Here is a 23,086-nt window from a genome sequence, read left to right as displayed (position 1 = left end):
AGGTCCAACAGCTTCTACCCCCAAGCCATAAGACTCCTGAACAGCTAATCAAATGGCTACCCAGCTTGTTCCAGGGTGTATAGCTGTCACCCCCCCACACACACCTCCAGAGGCAGGCAGGCAGAGGGACAGCTCAAGCCCCAGTCTTCTCCTCCTCCACATCTCTCGTTTCCAGAGCAGATGGGCCTCTCAGCATGCTTCTGTTCACCACACCACAGGCCATGACTCAAACACCACCACACCATAACAAGCTACACTTCACGTTCCCGGCCTCCTCCATCCCCTCTGCCTCCAGATGCCTCCATCTATCTTATACCCCACCACCCTCTCTCACTCTCATACACACCTACCTGCAGGCCATGCATATGCTGTAAGCGAGCAAACTATTTCTGCTTCCACTCATTTTTATTTTACATTTTTATTTAACCTTTATTTAACTATGCAAGTCAGTAAAGAACAAATTATTATTTTCAATGACAGCCTAGGAGCAGTGGGTTAACTGCCTTGTTCAGGGGCAGAGTGACAGATTTTTACCTTGTCAGCTCGGGGATTCGATCTAGCAACCTTTCGGTTACTGGCCCAACGCTCTAACCACTAGGCCATCCCATACCAACCACCATCGACTGAATGAGCTCAGAAAAGATGGATTCTCCCAGGATTGCAAGTCATCAAATGTAATCCTTTCAATCAAAACCAGTGTCAACTATGTGCAAATGCCAAACACATTTTACAACCTTAGTTCTACAGTCGTTTTAATTCACAAAGTGCCCTCAGCCATCAAGTCTCCTCAGCCATCTTGCCCCTCAGCTAACAACATCTTCAGCCATAAGGACGCCTGCCACCCTGCCCCCCATCCAATCTACCTCCCCACCCTCCCTCATCCTGACTAATCTCTCCCCTACTCAAGTTTTCTGATGACAACACCCTGGTCCGTCTCATCTCCGACAGCAACGAGCCCAAGTACCATGGAGAGGTTGATCGCTTGGTGGCCTGGTGCAGTCACAACAAGATGGAACTCAACACGTCCATCATTGAGTCCATCCTCCCCTCTTCTATCACTGTCTGATTTGGGTGTTTGTCTGCCCACTGCCAGAGCAAACTGCAGCGCATTGTCTGATCTACGGAGAAGGTCATCGGCTGTCACCTGCCCAACATCAAGGACCTGCACGCCTCCAGGACCAGGAACCATGCAGGTAAGATCATTGTCGACCCAGCCCAACCCAGACACTCCATGTTTCAAAAGCACCACTCTGGAAGGCGGTTTACAGTAGATCAATCATGACCAAAACAGCCCACCAACTGTAAAGTTTCTTCCCCCATGCTGTGGTCCTCATCAACCGGCCATCGGGCTCATAGGGATTAAGTGACTTTGCATTGGGCCGTTTATCTGACATGCCTAGTTAAATAAAGGTATATAAAAAAGAAATAAATAAATTTTAAAAATTGGAAATCGGCGCCCAAAAATACAGATTTCCTATTGTTATGAAAACTTGAAATCGGCCCTAATTAAATCGGCCATTCCGATTAATCGTCCGACCTGTAATACTAATAATAATATGCCTATATTAGCATCTGGGACTGAGTAGGAGGCAGTTCACTCTGGGCACGCTATTCATCCAAAAGTGAAAATGCTGCCCCCTATCCCAAACAGGTTAAGAACACATTCTTATTTTCAATGACGGCCTAGGAATGGTGGGTTAACTGCCTTGTTCAGGTGCAGAACGACAGATTTTCACCTTGACGGCTCAGGGGATCCAATCTTGCAACCACACAGTTAACTAGTCCAACGCTCTAACCATTGCACTCCACGAGGAGCCTGCCTGTTACGTGAATGCAGTAGAAGCCAAGGTAAATTGCTAGCTAGCATTACACTTATCTTATAAAAAACAATCAATCATAATCACTATTGAAGTCTCATGTTAAAAGGAACCAATAACTTTCATATGTTCTCATGTTCTGAGCAAGGAATTTAAATGTTAGCTTTTTACATGCCACATTTTTACATGTCACATACATGGCACATATTGCATATTGGCACATATTACTTCTCCAACATTTTTGTTTTTGCATTATTTAAACCAAATTGAACATGTTTCATTATTTATTTGAGGCTAAATTGATTTTATTGATGTATTATATTAAGTTAAAATAAGTGTTAATTCAGTATTGTTGTAATTGTCATTATTACAAATACATTTATTATTATTTTGTATTTTTTTTAAATCGGACGATTAATCGGTATCAGCTTTTTGGCCCTCCAATAACCGGTATCGGCGTTGAAAAATCATAATCGGCCGACCTCTAGTAAGAACATTTCTTATTTTGTGTAACTGGTCATTTAGGTTGGCAGTAGCATTGTTGACGAAATGCAGGCATCGCAGCAGAACTAGGAAGCGATCTTGTGAAAAGAGTCAAAGAAGAGAGTTGCAAACATAGGATCTGTGCTCCAGTATTCTCTTAGGGAGTTCTTCTTTACTATCCCCATGAGAAGGACTGTCACCAGGAAGGTATACATTTCACTAATTGTGGTTGTCACTCATTCAGTGAGATTCCCCCACACTCCTGGCTCTCTCTTATGCAGCTCCAAGGCATAGCGATTGGTCTCCTCTACTCCTGGACTCCCCACCAGCTCCTCTGTCAGAAAGAGCTTGAAGCACTCTGCCTCAGTTGGAAATGGCAAGGGGCGTTGCACTCCAGACTGGGACTCATCAAAGCAAACAGCAGGGCCAGGAGGGTTGAAATGGCTAGCTACTACAGACCTCCTGTACTTCATCCACTGTTGGTCTGCCGCCATCACCACCAGCATCTTGAAAGGGAGCTGGGACTTCGTCAGGGGACAAGGGGTCCTCAGAATCAGGGTTCTCAATGGCTACAAGGTTGGGGAGGCTCCTTACTGTCACTCTCAATGTCAGAATCTGATTCCTGACTTTCAGACTCATTGTCAGAATTGATCAAAATCTCCAGAATTTCCACATTTGTGAGTTGTCTCCTTTTGAAAAACGTTGCTAATGCTACAGCTTATCTCACTAGCTACATACATAAAGAACAACACTGAATGGCTCAGTGGGAGTCAGAGTTTTTGTGATTGACTGCCAGCACGCACCACTTGTATCAATAAATCACTATCAGAAAATGTTTTGCGTAGTAATGATTTATTTACAGTTTTATTCATGTTTTCAAGTTCTGGTGACAAATCATGCATTCCAACTCTTGCATATATTGTAATGGACACATTATGTGTGTAAAATACTTTTTAAAAGGTTGTACTGATTATGGTGAGCTAAGCTAATTCCAGCTATGTGTGGAGCCATGTTTGTTGACATACAGCGAATTCTGGGATCATGTACATTTCTTTCAGACCAAAGATGTTATAATAAAATGAGGTGAGGGAGTGTTCACTCATTATCCAAATAAAACTTCCGGAAGTGAATGATGGGATATGAACGATGGCAGACGACCCCCTTTAACATGCATACTGCAAACAGACCAAACTCATCTGGTCTCCTCTTATTATCTTTGGTTGCCGTGAAAAAACACAAACTACACATTGTCGTTTACTTTCGATTTCTAAAAAATGTTTTACTCAATTATTTCGATCAATGATTGAGCTCACCCGTGAATTATACATTGTAATTGCTATTAGCTAATTCATTGTAGTTTCTGTCAGCTGAGAGTTATCTTTTCTCAGTTAGCGCTGGACAAATGCAGCCTACATTTTCCGGTTTGGCTGATTGTGTTATGCTGTAGCTACTTCTGTGGATGTCTGAACATTGCATCAAAATCAAAACTGGACATTCTAAATAAGTGTTCTAATCACACAGGTTTGAGCGTACGCTGGAGGGACTACTGTAGAATGATCACACCCATTTGTTGGTACGTGTGAAAAGGTTCAATGGAAGAAGTTTGGAACCACCAAGACACTTCCTAGAGCTGACTGCCTGGCCAAACTGCGCAATCGGGCGAGAGGGGCCTTGGTCAGGGAGGTGACCAAGAACCCGATAATCACTCTGACAGAGCTCTAGAGTTCCTCTGTGCAGATGGGATAACCTTCCAGAAGGACAACCATATCTGCAGCACTCCACCAATTAGGCCTTGGCTGGACGGAAGCCACTTCTCAGTAAAAGGCACATGACAGCCCACTTGGAGATTGCCAAAAGGCACCTAAAGATTATAAGACCATGATAAACAAGATTCTCAGGTCTGATGAAACCAGATTTAACTCTTTAGCCTGAATGCCAAGTGTCACAACTGGAAGAAACCAGGCACCATCCCTACGTTGAAGCATGGTGATGGCCGCATCATACTTTGGGGATGATTTTCAGCTGCAGGGACAGGCAAACTAGTCAGGGGTGAAGGTTCACCTTCCAACAGGACAACAACCCTAAGCACACAGCCAAGACAACACAGGAGTGGCTTTGGGACAAATCATTGAGTGGCCCAACCAGAGCCCGGACTTGTACCCGATCTAACATCTCTGGAGAGACCTGAAAATAGCTGTGCACCAATGCTCCCCATCCACCTGACAGAGCTTGAGAGGATCAGCAGAGAAGCAAACTCCCCAAATACTGGTGTGTCAAGCTTGTAGCATCATACCCAAGAAGACTTTAGGCTGTAATCGTTGCTTCAACAAAGTACTGAGTAAAGGGTCTGAATACTTATGTAAATGTAATATTTCAGGTTTTATTTTTAATACATTTACAAAAATGTTTAAAAACCTGTTTTTGCTTCGTCATTATGGGGATTGACGAGGAAAAAATTAAATGTAATCAATTTTGTTAGGCTGTAACCTAACAAAATGTGGGAAAAGTCAAGGGATCTGAATACTTTCTGAAGCCACCGTATATATTAGGCGGTGTCAGAGGAAAGCACAAAAAATTGTCACTGCTGCTACTCAGTGTTTATTATCTATGCATAGTCACCTTACCCCTACATACATGTACAAATTACCTGGACTAATCTGTACCCCCGCACATTGACTCAGTACCGCTAGCCCCTGTATATAGCCTCGCTATTATTTTATTGTTACTTTTTATTTTAAAAATGACTTTATTTTATTTAGTAAATATTTTCTTAACTCTATTTCTTGAACTGCATTATTGGTTAAGGGCTCATTTCATGGTAAGGTCTACCTATGGTATAGGTCTACTGTTGTATTCGGCGCATGTGACAACTACAATTAGATTTGATAAAGATAGATACTGTCTGTGGAGGCCCTAACTTCACATTCTCTCAAGATGTTGAAATAAATAAATCATATTCTCCAATCCTGTTCCTGAGTCAAAATGTTGCCTACATTTGGTGTACCATTTTACAGCAAGAAATGCTTAATTCCGCAAGAGTTCATATTAAGGCTATGTGAGAGGTCATAGACCTACAGTCAGTGTCCAATTTCCAATTAACCCAGCAAAACAGTAGGCTACAGTTCCCTTGATGTGCCATAGGCCTATTTGATGTCCCCCTTCTTGTGACTGTTGAACTTTGTATAGCGCCTCACAGTCATCACACATAACGTAGCTGGCACCACTATCACCTCTTCACCAAATCTTTCCAAAACATGACTTTTCTCACCTTCGCTTCTCTTTATTTTCTACTCTCCATTTCACAGCTTTTTTCTTATTGAATTAAACTCTGACATTGCCCTTTTTACCTCAGTGGAGTGACGTACATGTTTCTGCCTTTCCCAGAAGCTATCCGGCGCGTGTACAGTTAGGCTCTAAAGCTTAGGCTTATGCACTAATGCCAGGTAGCCTAAAATAATGAAATACAAACCTCAATGTAGCCTATACAGTGTACAAAACATCATGCTCTTTCATGACATAGACTGACCAGGTGAATCCAGGTGAAAGCTAGGATCCCTTATTGATGTCACCTGTTAAATCCACTTCAATCAGTGTAGATGAAGGGGATGAGACAGGTTAAAGAAGGATTTTTAAGCCTTGAGACAATTGAGACATGGATTGTGTATGTGTGTCATTCAGATTTAGCTGTCTTTGAAAGGAGTATGGTAGTAGGTGCCAGGCGCATCGGTTTGAGTGTGTCAAGAACTGCAATGCTGCTGGGATTTTCACACTCAACAGTTTCCTGTGTGTATCAAGAATGGTCCACCACCTAAAGAACATCCAGCCAACTTGACACAACTGTGGGAAGCATTGGAGTCAACATGGCCCAGGATCCCTGCGGAACACTTGACAGCGTGTAGAGTCCAAGTCCCGACGAACTGAGGCTGTTCTGAGAGCAAGAAAGGTGCAACTCAATATTAGGAAGGTGTTCCTAATGTTTTGTACACTTACGCCTGCCACCCACCCGCACTTTATCCACACAATTTTTCATGACCCTAAACCTGCCTGCTCCGCGGACATAACCGCGGGACTGCGAAATATGCACTATACTGCATTTGTACTATGTTCCTCTCTGCACAACACTGTATATATTCACCATGGCAGTATCCCTCCCCATGCTTATATAGATATATCCCCTCTATAAATTGTATATTCCCTCTGTAATCAGCCTATACTCCAGAGTTGTATGTTATGTTTACTGTACCGATATTGCATACTCTGTATGATGTCTGAGGACTTGTGTCTGTATTCCGTTTGTAAAGTGTCTACTGCTGGCAGCACCGTCTCACTAAAGTAAATTGTGGGTATGTGTAAGTGTACTTGGTGAATAAAGGTGATTCTGATGAAGTAGTACTCACAAAGAGCTACATATACTACAACTGATGGTGTTTCAACTGATTGAACTTTCACTATGCAGACTGAACAGTAGCCTACTCTACCAGACTACAACAACAGCACACAGATGCACTGTCACTATAAATCACAGATTGTTCCACAATGAAAAATAGCAGTAGCGATAAACTATGTACATAGACTTGAACCAACAAATTTGCTGCTGTGCACCCATCAATTTTTTTGTAGAAATGCTGCTGTGCACCTATCCATTTTTTGCAGAAATACTGCTGTGCACCAATCCATTTTTTGCAGAAATGCTGCTGTGCACCTATCCATTTTTTGCAGAAATGCTGCTGTGCACCTATCCATTTTTTGCAGAAATGCTGCTGTGCACCTATCCATTTTTTGCAGAAATGCTGCTGTGCACCTATCCATTTTTTGCAGAAATGCTGCTGTGCACCTATCCATTTTCACCACCGACAATGCCCCCCTTATCTGTGCTCTTTATTTCAGCACAGAGCAACATGTCAGAAGCTGTTACAAGCATTTCTGTATTTTACCCCCGACCAGACAATATCTGGAAGTTCAGGACATTGGGTCCATGCCAGATATAGAAAAATATTGCCTGGCTGGAATCTGTGTGGTGCGGAACAGGCAAAACAAAAAAAACACCTCTCATTGAATTCCTTTCTAAACTAGCTCTCCTCTCATTTCCTTTCCTCTCTTTTTTTCAAACTATCTCTGCTCTCCTCTTCAAACTATATCCCCTCCCCTAATTACAGGCCTTTGGAGTAGGGAAAAGATAATATTTCTGCTGTGGAATAACTGGGAGGAGGAGAATGTCTTCATTCCATTTAAAGGACAATGGAGGCCACAGAGGGCTGAGACAATGATATTTCCAATTTTGCATATGTCATGAAGCATGACAGATTGGAGTGTTATTGGAGCTGAGTGGGATATGCTAATGCTCTCTTGGCTGAAATCAAAACTGTCTGGCTCCTTGAGGGGAGGGTCAGAAACAGTGTGGTTATTTAAAAAAAAAGATTGTTGTAATAATTATCATCACTGTTGCCATCATCGTTGTCATCATCATGTCTGTTGACCCTGTCTTCAGCAGGAGGATTTTACTAGAGGGTATCCTATCCAGTTGACAGTGCCACCCTTTGCCATTCACCCCTGCTGGTTCGAATTGGAACCAAATAAGGTTTTTCAGAGCAATGCCATTGGGGAACCATTTTAGGTTATCTGAAGAACCTTAAATGGGTTCTTTGAAGCCTTATTTGCATATTTCCCAGGGTGCCTTTCAGATGAATTTTAGAGTTACCAGTACCACCCTTGACTGTGTTTTCTAGTGACAGAGACATAATTTTTGCATTCCTTCATTCTCAGTCCAGTGACCTTCATAAGCTGAGATCCTAAATGATCCTAAACTGAGATCCTAAATGATCTCCCCACCGGTTGGCAACAAAGTTGCTTCTATGTTTCTAGCTTGATTTTCTGAATAAAACTGGAATTGTGGGTGATTTTAAATAACTGCACTGTTGGTTAGGGGCTCGTAAGCAAGCATTTCACTGTAAGGTCTACACCTGTTGTATTCGGCACGTGACTAATAGCATTTGTTTTGATTTTCATTCAGCAACACAGGGATTCCTACCTCACGACTAGTGCCAGGATCATATTGCTGTGGACAGTGCCAATGATAATCACGAAATCTAGAGCTACTGGGAAGTGAAACTAGTTAGCAAGCTAGCTAGTTAGCTAATTTAGGTGGCTAGCAAACAGCTGTCGATAGATTCACACATGGCTAAATGTGCAAACTGATGGTGTAGGTCATTAACTCCAACTATCGATGGAGTTGTTAGCTTACTAATTGTTTCCCTCCTGGATGTTGTGTTTTCTATTGCAATCTTTGGATGGCAAATGTATTTTATAATTCAACATGGGCTAACTAGCTGTTGAGGGTCAATTTATCCAGACAAGTGTTTGCACTGCAAGACTGACGTCAAGCAGATAACGGCGTTGATGCACCACAGTATATTGTTGTCTAGCTATTGCCAATTAAATTGCATGTTACTGCTGTTACGATAGTTGACTCGACTTGTAAATTGTTAGATTTATAATACTGCAGCCTACATGCTTGTTGTAACTAGAATAGGCCTACTGGTTGATATGGATCAAAGGGTCGCTGGCCCAGCAGCTGCTTGACAACTCTCAGGTACGTTAGACTCTACAGCATATTATGACGTCTTGCCTGGATTTTTTATTGGCCCAACAAAACAAAAATGTAAACAAAATCACGACACTTACTGAGTCTGGCTTTAAATAGGGATGGACACACTAGGCTTTAGAACACAAGTTAACTGTAAATCGCCATATTGGCATTGTTGCATCACTGGCAGGAGTGTTTTGGAATTCCTGAGTTTACTGAGACCAGTGAATTCTGGACGCCAACATAATTTGTTGGTGTCAAACCACATATGAAAACATGATACATATTTTGAAAGCTGAGAAACAGCCTTTCCAGATGATATGACATACAATAGCACCACATCAATAAAATGGTAATTAGTCAAGAAAAAAACTCAGCTTTTTACCCAAACAACTGCCATTTACACAACTTCCTGAAGATAGAGAAACACTTGGAGCCCATTGACTCTTCCTTATTTTGTAAGGATTGAAAATCTGAAATAAGAATAGAAATACTTTTAACTGAACAGTGGTATTTTTCTAGAATTCAATGAATGTTCCGTGATCAGACACTTTCTTCTCTGGATAGTATATTAAACACATATATGCACCAAAACATATTACAAATGGCATTTAGTCTTTCATATTATAAGGAAAGGAATACTGTACACAAGTACTATAATATGAATAAAACAATAACTTTTTTGAAAGAATAAGGTTAGGGGAATACATTGTCTCATTCACACCTGAAAACAAAGTGCAAGTTACATCGCTATCACAACCAAAACATGATATACAACATTCATCGCTGACCTCTTGAAGCACACAGATAAAAAAAAAATCTGTGGGACATCTTATGGGACTTTATCAGCTGTGGCCAGTAATAAGAGAACCCAGTAGCATAACGAAACAGTCTGAAACATGCATTGACAACATCTATGTATCTAACCCTGACCTTTACAAGCTGAGGAGTTCATTAGCATGGGGTCTATCTGACTATAACATCATGATGACCTGCAGTAAAGAGAGACTAGAGGAGGGGAAAGCTCTAACAAAAGCACAGATCTCGCAAAAGCTATAACAAGCAGTCTTTCATAGAATTCCTCAAGTTAGCCCAATGGGAAAGATTCCTTACATGCAACAACGTGAATGAGGCCCGGTAAGCCTTTAGAGAGATCTTCTAACAGGTCGCAAACCTTCATTCACCGCTCCGGCACAGAAAAGTGAAACAAAAAGTAACTCGACCTCCTTGACTGACAACATCAAGACCCTGATGAGTCTGCTGCTCAGCTAAAAGTGATGAAAACAAAGGCTGAAAATGACTGGGAAGAGTGCTGATGTCTCAGAAACAACGTAACTGCTGAAGTATAGAAGGAAAGGAAAAACTACTGTACTACTCAGCTGCTCTACAAAAATCCAAGGCAGACAACTGTGAAATGTGGAAAATAATCAACTATTTCACTGGCAAAGTCAAAAGAACATGCCAAGTACAAAGAAGTTCTAGACATGATATATCAGACCTTCTAGAAATGACAGAAGAGTTTCATGCATACTTTGCCTCTTGTGCATCCAAGCTTGCTAATGAAATACAGGCTCCCTCAAAAGACCCACTTCCATATGTTTCAGAAACAGAGCATGTTTTTGAGCTATCGCTAATTGATGAAGTAACCGTCCTAAATGAACTTCTGAAGATGAAGCAGCAGAAAGCCACAGAGCCAGACAATATTCCATCTAGGCTTGTAAAGGACTCTGCCACAGTGATAGTGGGTCCACTGACTCATATCCTCAATCTGCCAATCTCAACTGGGGAGATACCATGTCAATGAAAAACTTATCTAACACCAATCTACAAGGCAGGGGATAGATCGGTTGTGGCCAACTACCGTCCAATGTTGGTAGTTGGCTGATGCACACACAGGTTGCCAACTATTTCTCAATCAACAGCCTATTTACATCCTATTAAAGCGGCTTTAGGAAGATACACAGCACACCTACAGCAGTTCAAAAGGTCGTGGAGGACATCAAGTCGGCTTGTAATAGCCAGGAGGTCACAGCAGTACTCTTCTTGGACCTGAAGAAAGCTTTTGACTCCGTTCACCACCACACACTCCTGGGGAAACTTGCGAAATTAGGCTTTGACAGCACTGCAATTAAGTGGTTCTCATCATAATTGCAGAGTACACTGTCAGCCCAGGTACCTGTGGTGAATGGAGTATCACAAGGGAGTGTGCTTGGGCCATTGCTATTACCTTCCATCAGTGCTGGAGAAATGCTGCATACTGTATATATATGCAGATGACACAGGCCTGTACTACTCAGCAAATATTCACCAGTGAGCGTGAGGAAGCAGTGTCAAACGACATCAAACGGCAGACGCTTGGTTTGCTGACAACAAGCTCTCCCTACACCCTCAGAAGACCAAGGCAATGCTGTTTGGCAACTCACAAAAGCTGAGACACACTGGCAAACGTATCACAACAGCAGATGGGAAAAACACTTATGAACGAGTAAACGCCATAAAGTAGCTGGGGATGAAGTTGGACCCTACACCGAACTGAAGATGCCAGCCAGGTCACATGGAAACGGCTGTTTGGGCTTGGCGGTGTAGAAAGGGCAAGGGACTTCATCTCCAAGGACATCCTCCTGAACGATCTACCACACCATGATAACAACTCATCTGGACTACTTTTCCACAGTATGGCTTCCCACCCTACATCAGAGCAATAAGACATATCTTAAAGCATATTATCAACAGGGCTGCTCGTATCAAGACCGAGCATTCCTGGAGGAAACACAAAAGCAAAAAGCTGGAATCGAACCACTAACAGACAGGATCTATTACAACACCCTAACAACTGTTTCAAGGCGACACAGCACAAACTACCTGAATACATGTCAGACCTGTTCAGGTGGGAGTCTCCACCCATCCTCCGGGGGTGCACCAGAGCAGCAGCCAAAGCCTATGAACAATGGGACCTGCACCTACTGCCACAACCATCAGCAAAAAACATGGCCTTCCAAGTCAGTCTGCAGTTCTTTGCTCTGGAAAAAACTGTTCTTATCCACACGACAGAGCTAGTATGTTCAACTTCAAAATGGCTGTAAAAAATATCTAGACAGCTATATTACATTCCACTAGGCCTATAGCCTAATACACAAAGAGTCAGAATGCAAACAAATTAAAAGCATGCAAGAGAGGCAAAATGACGAGTCACACTTCCTCCGGCTTCCCCATTTAAATCTCATCCTCTTCGTCCTTGTCTTCACCAAGTAGTGATGACCCTTCAGCACGTAAAAAAGGGAATCATGAATGAAGGGAATTGTGTAGCTATTGTGTAGTTATCAATCGGCTTTTCACTCTAACATTTGAGAAAACATGTAACAATTTCCTATCTGATAGTCCTTAAACAAAATAATATGATAATGTACAGTATGCCTGTAAGTAGAAAAGTCACAAAACCAGCTAGACCTGAATGATTTAGTTACCAAGCTGACTACCAAGCTGAGCTTTCAAAAGTAATTATCTAGATAGCTATCATCAAAAGCGTAACATATCTGACATATCACAGATGAACCTGCACTTAATGAGATATCTAGCTATGCTATGCCGTTATCTAGCTAGCTAATAATTATAGCTATTGGGATTATATCTAGCTCACGTTAGCTACATTTTACATTTAAAATAACAATCCTGCAGCAGCCCTCTCTGGCTGGCTAGCTTGCTACATATCGAATCACAAGCCAGTTAATTTTAGCTCAGAATAATGCCTAATGACAAAAGCTCTTCAAATTGTCAATATTAGCATTTTATGTTCTACAGCTATCAAAGACATTAACATTAACATAAAAAAGGCAAGACAAAAGCTAAATCCAGCTGGCTAGATAACCAGCTAGCTAGGTACATTGCATCGTTTTGGCAGACTATCTACTCGGCTTGTTATAAAACATTCATTTCACAGACTCATCTTATCAATCGGAAAATATACTCTAAAATGTCAATATTATAGCTAATCTCCAACATATAAACAAATTGTATACAGATTCTTACCTTAATGTTGTTCTCCTGATCTCAATATCAAGGTTGTGAGAAACCTTTCAGGTCCAGTGGAGGTGCGACGCCTGCTGGTGGCCACGTTCATTTTCTGGTGGCCACGTTCATGTTCAGTCCCTGCGCTAAAGCTCACAATGTGCGCTACCCATACCTCTAATAAATGTTGTTCAAGATCAATATCCTAAAAATAGAGATGTTTCTATGTTCAATGCACATTTACTATTTGTGGATTGAAATGATCTCTTTGCTTAGCTTTACTTATTAAAAGTGTTTCCATTCCTCTTTTTAAGAGCTGAGGAAGAACCATTTAAGAAACGTAACTTTTTTTAGTGTGTGGTGCCATGTCTCCCCTGAGCCCCATGCTCTAACAGCATCTCTTGTCCCCCTAATAAGTGGCTGCTCCCAGAGCTGTGGGGAGGGTCCTTCAGCTCTGGCCCTAAACACCACTTTGTGCTGCTCTCACTTGTCACAGTGGTTGTTGTCATAGCACCCCTGACTAACACACACACCCGAGCCAATAACACTGTGTGTGTACAGTATGTAATCACTTCCCTGTGTTGTTTCTTTCTGGGTTCATTAAAGCCAGGGGGAGTATAGCTCACATGATTAACAGCCTCCTGAAGACGGACCTCTCTCCTGCTGAGATGACACAGACTGATGACAACCTTTGCTCTCCTACCTTCACACACACAACGTGTGTTTTGTGCAGCATGTGTGTGGGTGCTTTGTGTAGCATGTGTGTGTAGATGGACAGTGGGTGGTGCTGTAACTGATAGCTCTTGCTGGCAGAAAGACACCCCAGTGTCAGTGTGCCATAAATAGTCATTAGTGCAACACAATGCCCTGTGTGCGCGCACACACATACACAGACACTATTCTCCTCCCCACAGACACACACACACACACACACACACACACACCACAGCTAACAATAGCACCAGTGACTAATCTCTTATTGGTCCAGCAGGTTTTAAAGCCCATTATAGATAATAACACCATTCATCAATAGACAGCCGCGCAGCTGTACTATAGAGCACCAGTCGTCTGGCTGTGAGGAGGGAGTAAAGTCAGTTCAGTGTATCTCTATAAGGATAAGGCAATCTGCTACTCACAAATCTCTAGCCTTAATACTGCGTAATTACAGATGTTTTCAAAGGACAGACCTTAATGTAACATTAATTAACCGAAGCCAAGGAGACCCTCTAATGTTCAGTCACAATTAGATTAGAGTTTCTCTTAATTCAGTTGGAATGGAATTTTTATTGATTTATTTTTTACAAAGCTGCTATCTTTACACCTTGCAGCCTATTTTATTTTATCTGTATGAATTCAATCCCTTCTTCAACCTTATCAAACACGTCGTCTGATAATTCAACCTGATCTTATGACCAAAAGCAAATTGGGAACACACACATCAACATTTCCTCTCCCACATTCAAGAGGATCAAACTACACATCTAGCATTGTAGTGAGCAGGCAAAACCCACTATGCCAACATGAGACCACAAACGCTAGCCTGGTCCCAACTCTGCAAGACAGTAAAAAACTGATCTGGGACCAGGCTACCCAAAACGCTGCTTGAGGAGAAAATAAATTGAGTGGAGGAGACAGTGTATAAACCATAATAAACCGTGTACAGACCGGCCTGTGTTTCTTCTGCAGGCTGTTCTTGTTCTTCTTCTTGCCGTAGGTGTGAAGAGCCAGGCGTGGGATGTTGTTCTCCTGGTCAGAGTGCTGGTGATGGTTGCTATGGTTGTTGTGGTTGTTAAGGTGGTTGTTGAGGGCCTTGTGGGTATCCAGGCTGAATCCATTAGGGACTTTAGGGGGCTTCTTCTTGCACAGGGGGGGCCCCGCCTGATTCTCCTCATGGTTCTCCTGGTTCTCCATGCGCTCCTGGGACTTCAGGGACAGGTCCTTCTGGAGAGGGAGAGGTGAGATGACAATTCAGTTACACTGATACAAAGTAGACAACTTCTCATGTGACAACTCTGTGACAATGAGACAAAGTGCTTCACTTAAGCAAAGTATCTTCTGTAAAGGGAGAAAGTGGAGGTGAAAACTCTGACAGTGTAAAAGTAATTCAGGGTCATGTCCTTCTGGAGAAGGGGAATGGAGAATAGAAATATCTACTTTTTTGATCTGCACTGCAGGGGAGAGGTGAAAACTCTGTTACACTGAAACAAATGAAGTACTTCTGATTAGCTTGTCGCTGGAGCGTACTAAAAGCAATTACATGAATTCAAATATATTCATAATTCTGACGAAATAAGCCCCTACACCTGAGAAAGAGAGCTCATTATGATGAAAATCAAAGCTAGGCTTAAAGATGGATAACATATTCACATTGACAAATGCCATTTGAGAAGTACGCTTACTAGCTACTCCAATGAGCAGTACCGAGAGAGACTGTTCTTCTCCCCTACTGAGGCCCCCGTGGGTAGTTCAGCACTAACAACACGTTGCGTTTAGACATATTGTCACCAGAGCATCTCTAGGTACAGTAGATGATAGTGTGGTGCTATCTGTCTGAGATTAACCACACATCTATTAGAGCATGGCTGCCAATGAAGGCATTGAGCGTTGGAAACAGAGCCACCAGCACACACCCACATCGACAAAAACAGACACACATACACAAACTAGTATAGCAATGAAATACTTAAATTGAAGTTCTGTCAACACTCCCACATCCCCTGGTAAAATAGTGGGCACTTTGTGGGCACCTACACTACACTCCGTAACAGATGGAGAAAACAAACCATTACACGAGCCCCCACATCTCCTGTATTGTGTGCTATTTTCCAACCAGCTGGGGTTGTACAGTTTGACTGGGGGATTAATAACACAACTCATCTGCCACAGCGAGGCTGCATACTGTACTGAAGCCATCAAGGCTAAAGTTATAGAACAAATAATTTATCTGTAAGGGGACTCATTTTGTTCCAGGCCTGTAGTAGTAGCAGCAGGCCAAGGAGCCACTTGTGTAATACAGTCCAATAAAGACTGAGTGGGGCAGCCATGATGACACTTTAGTGTGGAGATTTAGTCGCAGAGCCAATAGTGTACTGCCAAGGGAAAGTGGGAAACTGCCATGGCTACCCTAATGATGTGTCAATGCCCTGTGAAACTCAGATCTTTGACAACATGCTTGGAGGAGTGTGAGTCCACATTATTACCCTTTAACAGACCTGATAGGAGTATTTGTGTGGACATATGGATTGGTTAAATGGGAGAGGAGTGATAATTAGGAGGTATGTCCCTATTCAAGTCAAGAGGGGAGTGAGCGATCCTCTCCAATTCTGGATCATTCCACTACCTCTTCCACAGCCTTGCAGTCTCTCTCCCCCTCTACCTACCCCCTTTCGTTCTCTTTTCATCTTTTTCTATTCCATCCCTGGGTTGTTTTTCTGAGCACAGCCTTGCCCGTCACCATCCCAGGGTGCCTCTGTCTGTCTAGAGGTGCAGAAGACTACAGGGTTTGGAGGGAGTTCAATAGGATGCGTGTTACACAGCAAGACTATGACCAAAACCATAAAGAATACGGATATTTGTGCTCCAGTACATCGCAGTCCACCTTCTTGTTTGACATTTTGGGTGACAGTATTGACATAGTGGGTGACGTTCGGTAGACCCTGAGACAAACATTAATCTTAATTAGGTCACTAACTTAAGTTTTGTTAGACTGGTTTATGGAATGAGTTTGGCTGTGGATGTGTTCCGTGTGATGCTTGGATGATGAAGTTCGCATTTATCTTTACAATAACAGGTCAAATTGAGGAATGATGTTTTAGACCTTTATTTTCCATCAGTGCAAAAACATATCTATGCTGTTCAGACAACAATGCTGTTTATAAGCGTTTGTTGGGACATACGTTCTGTTACTACTGTTCCAATCACTTATTTGAGATCGTACCCTGCAGGGACCACTCAACAATGATCACAAATACGTCATTGTACGCGTCAAAGGGTTAAAGATTCTGCAATCAGAGGATCAGAAAGCTGCAGCAAGAAAGCATCAGACAAATCTGCTCCAGTGATTTTTTTATATCAATCTTCTGCAAGGCGTCTTGCAAATCACAAGAAGAAAGTTGTTGAAATGAAAACCAAGATTCACTAGAAGTTGACGGAACTTCCATCGAGCCTTCTAGAGGCTGGGAGAGAGGCAGGCATCCGACTGGCTGACAAGGGTCAATTAAACCACCATTTATTTCAAATAAAAGCCTGTTGAGATAAAATGCTGATTAAAAGCATCACTTATCTCATATTTCTCAGTAATGATGCCAGAGTCTGACACAACTTGCTAAGGCAGGGAAGAAGAGGAATTTCCACGCTTCAGTGCATTAACTATTTTGCAAAATTTAGATGGATTACCAGCAGAGTCTTAGATAGCTATATCTAACTACTTTCTAACTACTTTCTCTTATCATTGCTATGCAGACGACACACAATTAATCTTCTCCTTTCCCCCTTCTGATGACCAGGTGGCGAATCGCATCTCTGCATGTCTGGCAGACATATCAGTGTGGATGACGGATCACCACCTCAAGCTGAACCTCGGCAAGACGGAGCTGCTCTTCCTCCCGGGGAAGGACTGCCCGTTCCATGATCTCGCCATCACGGTTGACAACTCCATTGTGTCCTCCTCCCAGAGCGCCAAGAACCTTGGCGTGATCCTGGACAACACCCTGTCGTTCTCAACTAACATCAAGGCGGTGGCCCGTTCCTGTAGGTTCATGCTCTACAACATCCGCAGAGTACGACCCTGCCTCACACAGGAAGCGGCGCAGGTCCTAATCCAGGCACCCGTCTGGATTACTGCAACTCGCTGTTGGCTGGGCTCCCTGCCTGTGCCATTAAACCCCTTCAACTCATCCAGAACGCCGGAGCCCGTCTGGTGTTCAACCTTCCCAAGTTCTCTCACGTCACCCCGCTCCTCCGTTCTCTCCACTGGCTTCCAGTTGAAGCTCACATCCGCTACAAGACCATGGTGCTTGCCTACGGAGTTGTGAGGGGAACGGCACCTCAGTACCTCCAGGCTCTGATCAGGCCCTACACCCAAACAAGGGCACTGCGTTCATCCACCTCTGGCCTGCTCGCCTCCCTACCACTGAGGAAGTACAGCTCCCGCTCAGCCCAGTCAAAACTGTTCGCTGCCCTGGCCCCCCAATGGTGGAACAAACTCCCTCACGACGCCAGGACAGCGGAGTCAATCACCACCTTCCGGAGACACCTGAAACCCCACCTCTTTAAGGAATACCTAGGATAGGTTAAGTAATCCCTCTCACCCCACCCCCCCTAAGTTTTAGATGCACTATTGTTAAGTGACTGTCCCACTGGATGTCATAAGGTGAATGCACCAATTTGTAAGTCGCTCTGGATAAGAGCGTCTGCTAAATGACCTAAATGTAAATGTAATGTAATGTAGTTCTTTCTCGATAGAGGAAGGGCATCTATTTCTCAATTTCCTGCAAAACTGGCAATCAGCTACAGTCTCTCGAGCCTTGGCCCAGGCATGATTTCTCATCGCAACAAGATCTGAAAGTTCTATAGAGAACCAAGTATTTGTTCTATTTTTTGTTTAAGGGAGTGTATTTGTCTGACAGAGAGATAAAATAGATGAGAACAATTCTAGAACAAATTAATGGTCAGGCATGCAGCTGAGAGGAAAGGTCAGAGTACAGTGCCTTCAGAAAGTATTCACACCCCTTGACTTTTTCCAAATGTTGTTGTGTTACTGCCTGAATTTGCATTGATTAAATTGAGACTGTTAGTCACTGGCCTACACACAATACTTCATAATGTGAAAGTGGAATTATGTTTTTAGATTTTTTTTCTAAATTAATTTTAAAAGAAAGCTGAAATTGAGTCAATAAGTATTCAATCCCTTTGTTATGGCAAGCCTAAGTAAGTTCAGTTGTAGCAAGTCATCTAACAGCGAGTCACGTAATAAGTTGCATGGACTGTGTGTGCAATAATAGTGTTTAACCTGATTTTTTGAATGACTATTTCATGTCTGTACCCCACACATACAATTATCTGTATGGTCCCTCATCTCTGTACCCCACACATACAATTATCTGCATGGTCCCTCATCTCTGTACCCCACACATACAATTATCTGCATGGTCCCTCATCTCTGTACCCCACACATACAATTATCTGCATGGTCCCTCATCTCTGTACCCCACACATACAATTATCTGCATGGTCCCTCATGTCTGTACCCCACACATACAATTATCTGTAAGGTCCCTCAGTCAAGCAGTGAACGTCAAACACAGTTTCATCCACACATATCAGGGAGGTTTTCCAACGCCTCGCAAAGAAGCGCACCTATTGGTAGATGGGTAAAAAATAAAAGGCCGACATTTAGTAGGCCTTTGAGCATGGTGAAGTTATTAATTACACTTTGGATGGTGTATCATTACACCCAGTCACTAAAAAGATACAGTCGTCCTTCCTAACTCAATTGCCAGAGAGGAAGGAAACCGCTCAGGGATTTCACCATGAGGCCAATGGTGTCTTTATGGATGTGATAGGGGAAAACTTGAGGATGGATCAACAACATTGGAGTTACTCCACAATAGTTACCTAATTGACAGAGTGAAAAGAAAGAAGCCTGTACAGAATACAAATATCCAAAAACATGCATCCTGTTTGCAACAAGGCACTAAAGTAATACTGCACAATACTTGGCAAAGCAATTAACTTTTTGTAATACAAACTTATGTTTGGAGCAAATCTAATGCAACATATTATGGAGTACCACTCTCCATATTTTCAAGCATAGTGGTGGCTGCATAATGTTATGGGTTGCTTGTAATCATTAAGGACTGGGGAGTTTTTCAGGATAAAAAAAAGAATGGAATGGAGCTAAGCACAAACCTGGTTCAGTCTGCTTTCCACCAGACACTGGGAGACCTAAACCATAAGGACAAACCTGGTTCAGTCTGCTTTCCACCAGACACTGGGAGACCTAAACCATAAGGACAAACACACTGGACTTGCTTACCAGGATGAATTCACCTTTCAGCAGGACAATTACCTAAAGCCCAAATCTACACTTGAGTTGTTTACCAAGAAATACTCTGTAATCACTGCCAAAGGTGTTTCTACAAAGTATTGACTCAAGGGTGAGAATACTTATGTCAATTAGATATTTCTATATTTAATTTTGAATACATTTGCAAACATTTCTAAAAACATGTTTAATTTTGGGGTATTGTGAGTAGAAGTGTGAAGAAAATATTGATTTCCTTTTTGAATTCAGGCGGTAACACAACAAAAAGTGGAACAAGTCAAGGGGTATGAATACCTTCTGAAGGCACTGTACATATGAAAAAAAGGTTGTGGGGAATTTTGTTTCAAATTTTTCTTCATAATTATACGAGGATCAGTGTTCATGCAATAGGACAGTGATCACTGAGATCATTGGCAAAGACACCGCTGGACAAGTACTTGTGGGGGTTATTTTTCAGAATTAGGTCAATCAGTGAGGAGTTAGATTTGCTAGATTTCTTCATCAATTCAAGTTGATTTCACATATATAGCCACCCCTCCCCCTTTTTCTGCCTGTCACACCTGAAGATGTTCCATTCAGCAGTGTCCTTATCCAATGTCCTTATCCGGGATCGAGCCATTTAGCCAAGTCTCTGAGAACCAAAATATCCGGGCTCATGTCATGCACCCAGATATCAAGAAGATCCATCTTTGACATCAACCTTCCAACATTGATATCTAACAGCCATAGCCCTCTACGTGATTTGAAAACAGCGGGGGTATCCATATTTATGGTATTTGAAATATAGGCCTAAACTGTGTCAATTCCAATGACCGAGCTGCAGGATGATGAGGATAATGAGTTTGGTGGTTGGCTCTGATTCACTGAGCCAATATAACAAAGCTTCATTTTCGTCACAGGCAAACAAACAAATGCCGCATGCATCGACTAATCGTGTTCTCCTTTGTTTTCCACTCTCAACCAACACAAATAATGCAACATGACATGCATTGTCAGGGATGAAAGGAGTGACAAAATGACAAAGTTCTGAGGGGTTTGAGAAGGACCCATTGTGTTAGCGTGGTGTGGAGTTCTAAGCCTCTAAAAAAATCTGTTGATTCTGTTGTTAAAAAACTAAAATGGTAACACTTTATTTGACACCCAGCATCATAACATTATGGCAAGGTCATAACCATGTCATAACATATCATACCAACTGTCATGACATTTTGACCTGGTGTGACATATTTTGGTATTTTATGGCTGGTTATGACATCTACATAAGAGTGTCAAAACCCACAACCACACAAGGCAAACCATTCCATTACACCATAGCCTACTTGTCTTCAGTATGTTAATATTATATATATTTTTTTGAAATTCACCATATTAAATTATAATTGTAATTGCGCACACATTGATGTCAGACATGCAACTACCCCAATGCTCTGTTGCTGATGACTGGGATGAATGCAGGAGAAGATTTCAGGAGAAGGAAAAGACACCCTCTTTTTGACTGATATAAGGCCATGTCAAATCAAATCAAATCAAATTTATTCATATAGCCCTTTGTACATCAGCTGATATCTCAAAGTGCTGTACAGAAACCCAGCCTAAAACCCCAAACAGCAAACAATGCAGGTGTAAAAGCATGTACGTGATAGGCATACCTTGCGTATATGATGATGGTCATAATGCTTCTTGAGTGTCATAAAGTGTATTTTCTTAGTCCAAGTAAAGTGACACAGGATGGTCATAATGCTTCATGACAGTGTCATAAAGGGTATTTTCTACAAGTTATTTCAAATATGATGAAAAAACAACTGTAAAGAAAATAGAACTACAACAACAACAAAGGATTTAAGAAACAAACCTTAAAACGAAACAAAACTTCTTGGCAGGGAAACATTTCTTTTGAGTAAATGTCAGTTTTGACACTCTAATGTAGGTGTCATAACCAGACATACAACAACAAAATATGTCACAAGAGGTGTAAATATATTGGTCATGGCAGTGTTATGACTTGTCATAACACATCATGGAAATGACAAGTTATGTCCTATGTTATGACATATTATAATAATGGTTATGACACTGGGTGTCAAGAAAAGTGCTACCAAAAAAGTAAGAAAAACACTATCTGCTATGCTTGTCTTGAAAACAATGGCTGTATGAATTCCAGGTTCCAGATCATATTCCAGGTTCCTTCACTCTGTGGTCAAACTCATCCATCTCAATTGGGTTGTGGTGTTGTGGTGTCTCTATTGTCGTGATGTGTGTTTTGTCATATATATACCGGTATATATATATATATATATATATATATCTGTAAGCGGAAGGGCCAATCAGACTAGCTGCACTATTTTATTCATGTCCATCAAAATCCATCTGTAAGCGTCTTGGGCAGGTCCCCATCAGAATACCTGACTACTTTGTCGGTTCGGATGGTCTGCTACCGGTGTGCCTTCAGAGTCTGGGGCTGATTGTTTCATTTTTCGATTTTCAAGAGAGTTAGAGAACTTTGCCTTACGCACAGACTGTTCCCTTATATATATATATATATATATATATATATATATATATAATATACAGTGCCTTGCGAAAGTATTCGGCCATCTTGAACTTTGCGACCTTTTGCCACATTTCAGGCTTCAAACATAAAGATATAAAACTGTATTTTTTTTTTTTTTTACAAAAAGATTTCCCAAGCTTTCAACATCCCAAGGAGCACTGTGCAAGCGATAATATTGAAATGGAAGGAGTATCAGACCACTGCAAATCTACCAAGACCTCGCCGTCCCTCTAAACTTTCAGCTCATACAAGGAGAAGACTGATCAGAGATGCAGCCAAGAGGCCCATGATCACTCTGGATGAACTGCAGAGATCTACAGCTGAGGTGGGAGACTCTGTCCATAGGACAACAATCAGTCGTATATTGCACAAATCTGGCCTTTATGGAAGAGTGGCAAGAAGAAAGCCATTTCTTAAAGATATCCATAAAAAGTGTCGTTTAAAGTTTGCCACAAGCCACCTGGGAGACACACCAAACATGTGGAAGAAGGTGCTCTGGTCAGATGAAACCAAAATGTAACTTTTTGGCAACAACGCAAAACGTTATGTTTGGCGTAAAAGCAACACAGCCCATCACCCTGAACACACCATCCCCACTGTCA

At 42.0% G+C, this 23,086-nt stretch overlaps 1 protein-coding gene across 1 annotated transcript in view; it reads right to left on the bottom strand.

The window, feature by feature from the left end:
• The window catches only part of LOC123998797 (autism susceptibility gene 2 protein-like), a 505,895-nt gene that overhangs the window by 388,231 nt on the left and 94,578 nt on the right, over positions 1 to 23,086 (bottom strand). Inside the window, 1 exon segment of the mRNA XM_046303945.1 lies at positions 14,554 to 14,829. Coding sequence (XP_046159901.1) covers positions 14,554 to 14,829 — 276 coding nt within the window.

Source organism: Oncorhynchus gorbuscha, linkage group LG16 (assembly GCF_021184085.1).
Source record: "Oncorhynchus gorbuscha isolate QuinsamMale2020 ecotype Even-year linkage group LG16, OgorEven_v1.0, whole genome shotgun sequence".
In the NCBI taxonomy this organism is placed as follows: domain Eukaryota; kingdom Metazoa; phylum Chordata; class Actinopteri; order Salmoniformes; family Salmonidae; genus Oncorhynchus; species Oncorhynchus gorbuscha.
The sequence above is the reverse complement of the archived record's forward strand: the minus strand, read 5'-3'. Positions and strand labels throughout refer to the sequence as shown.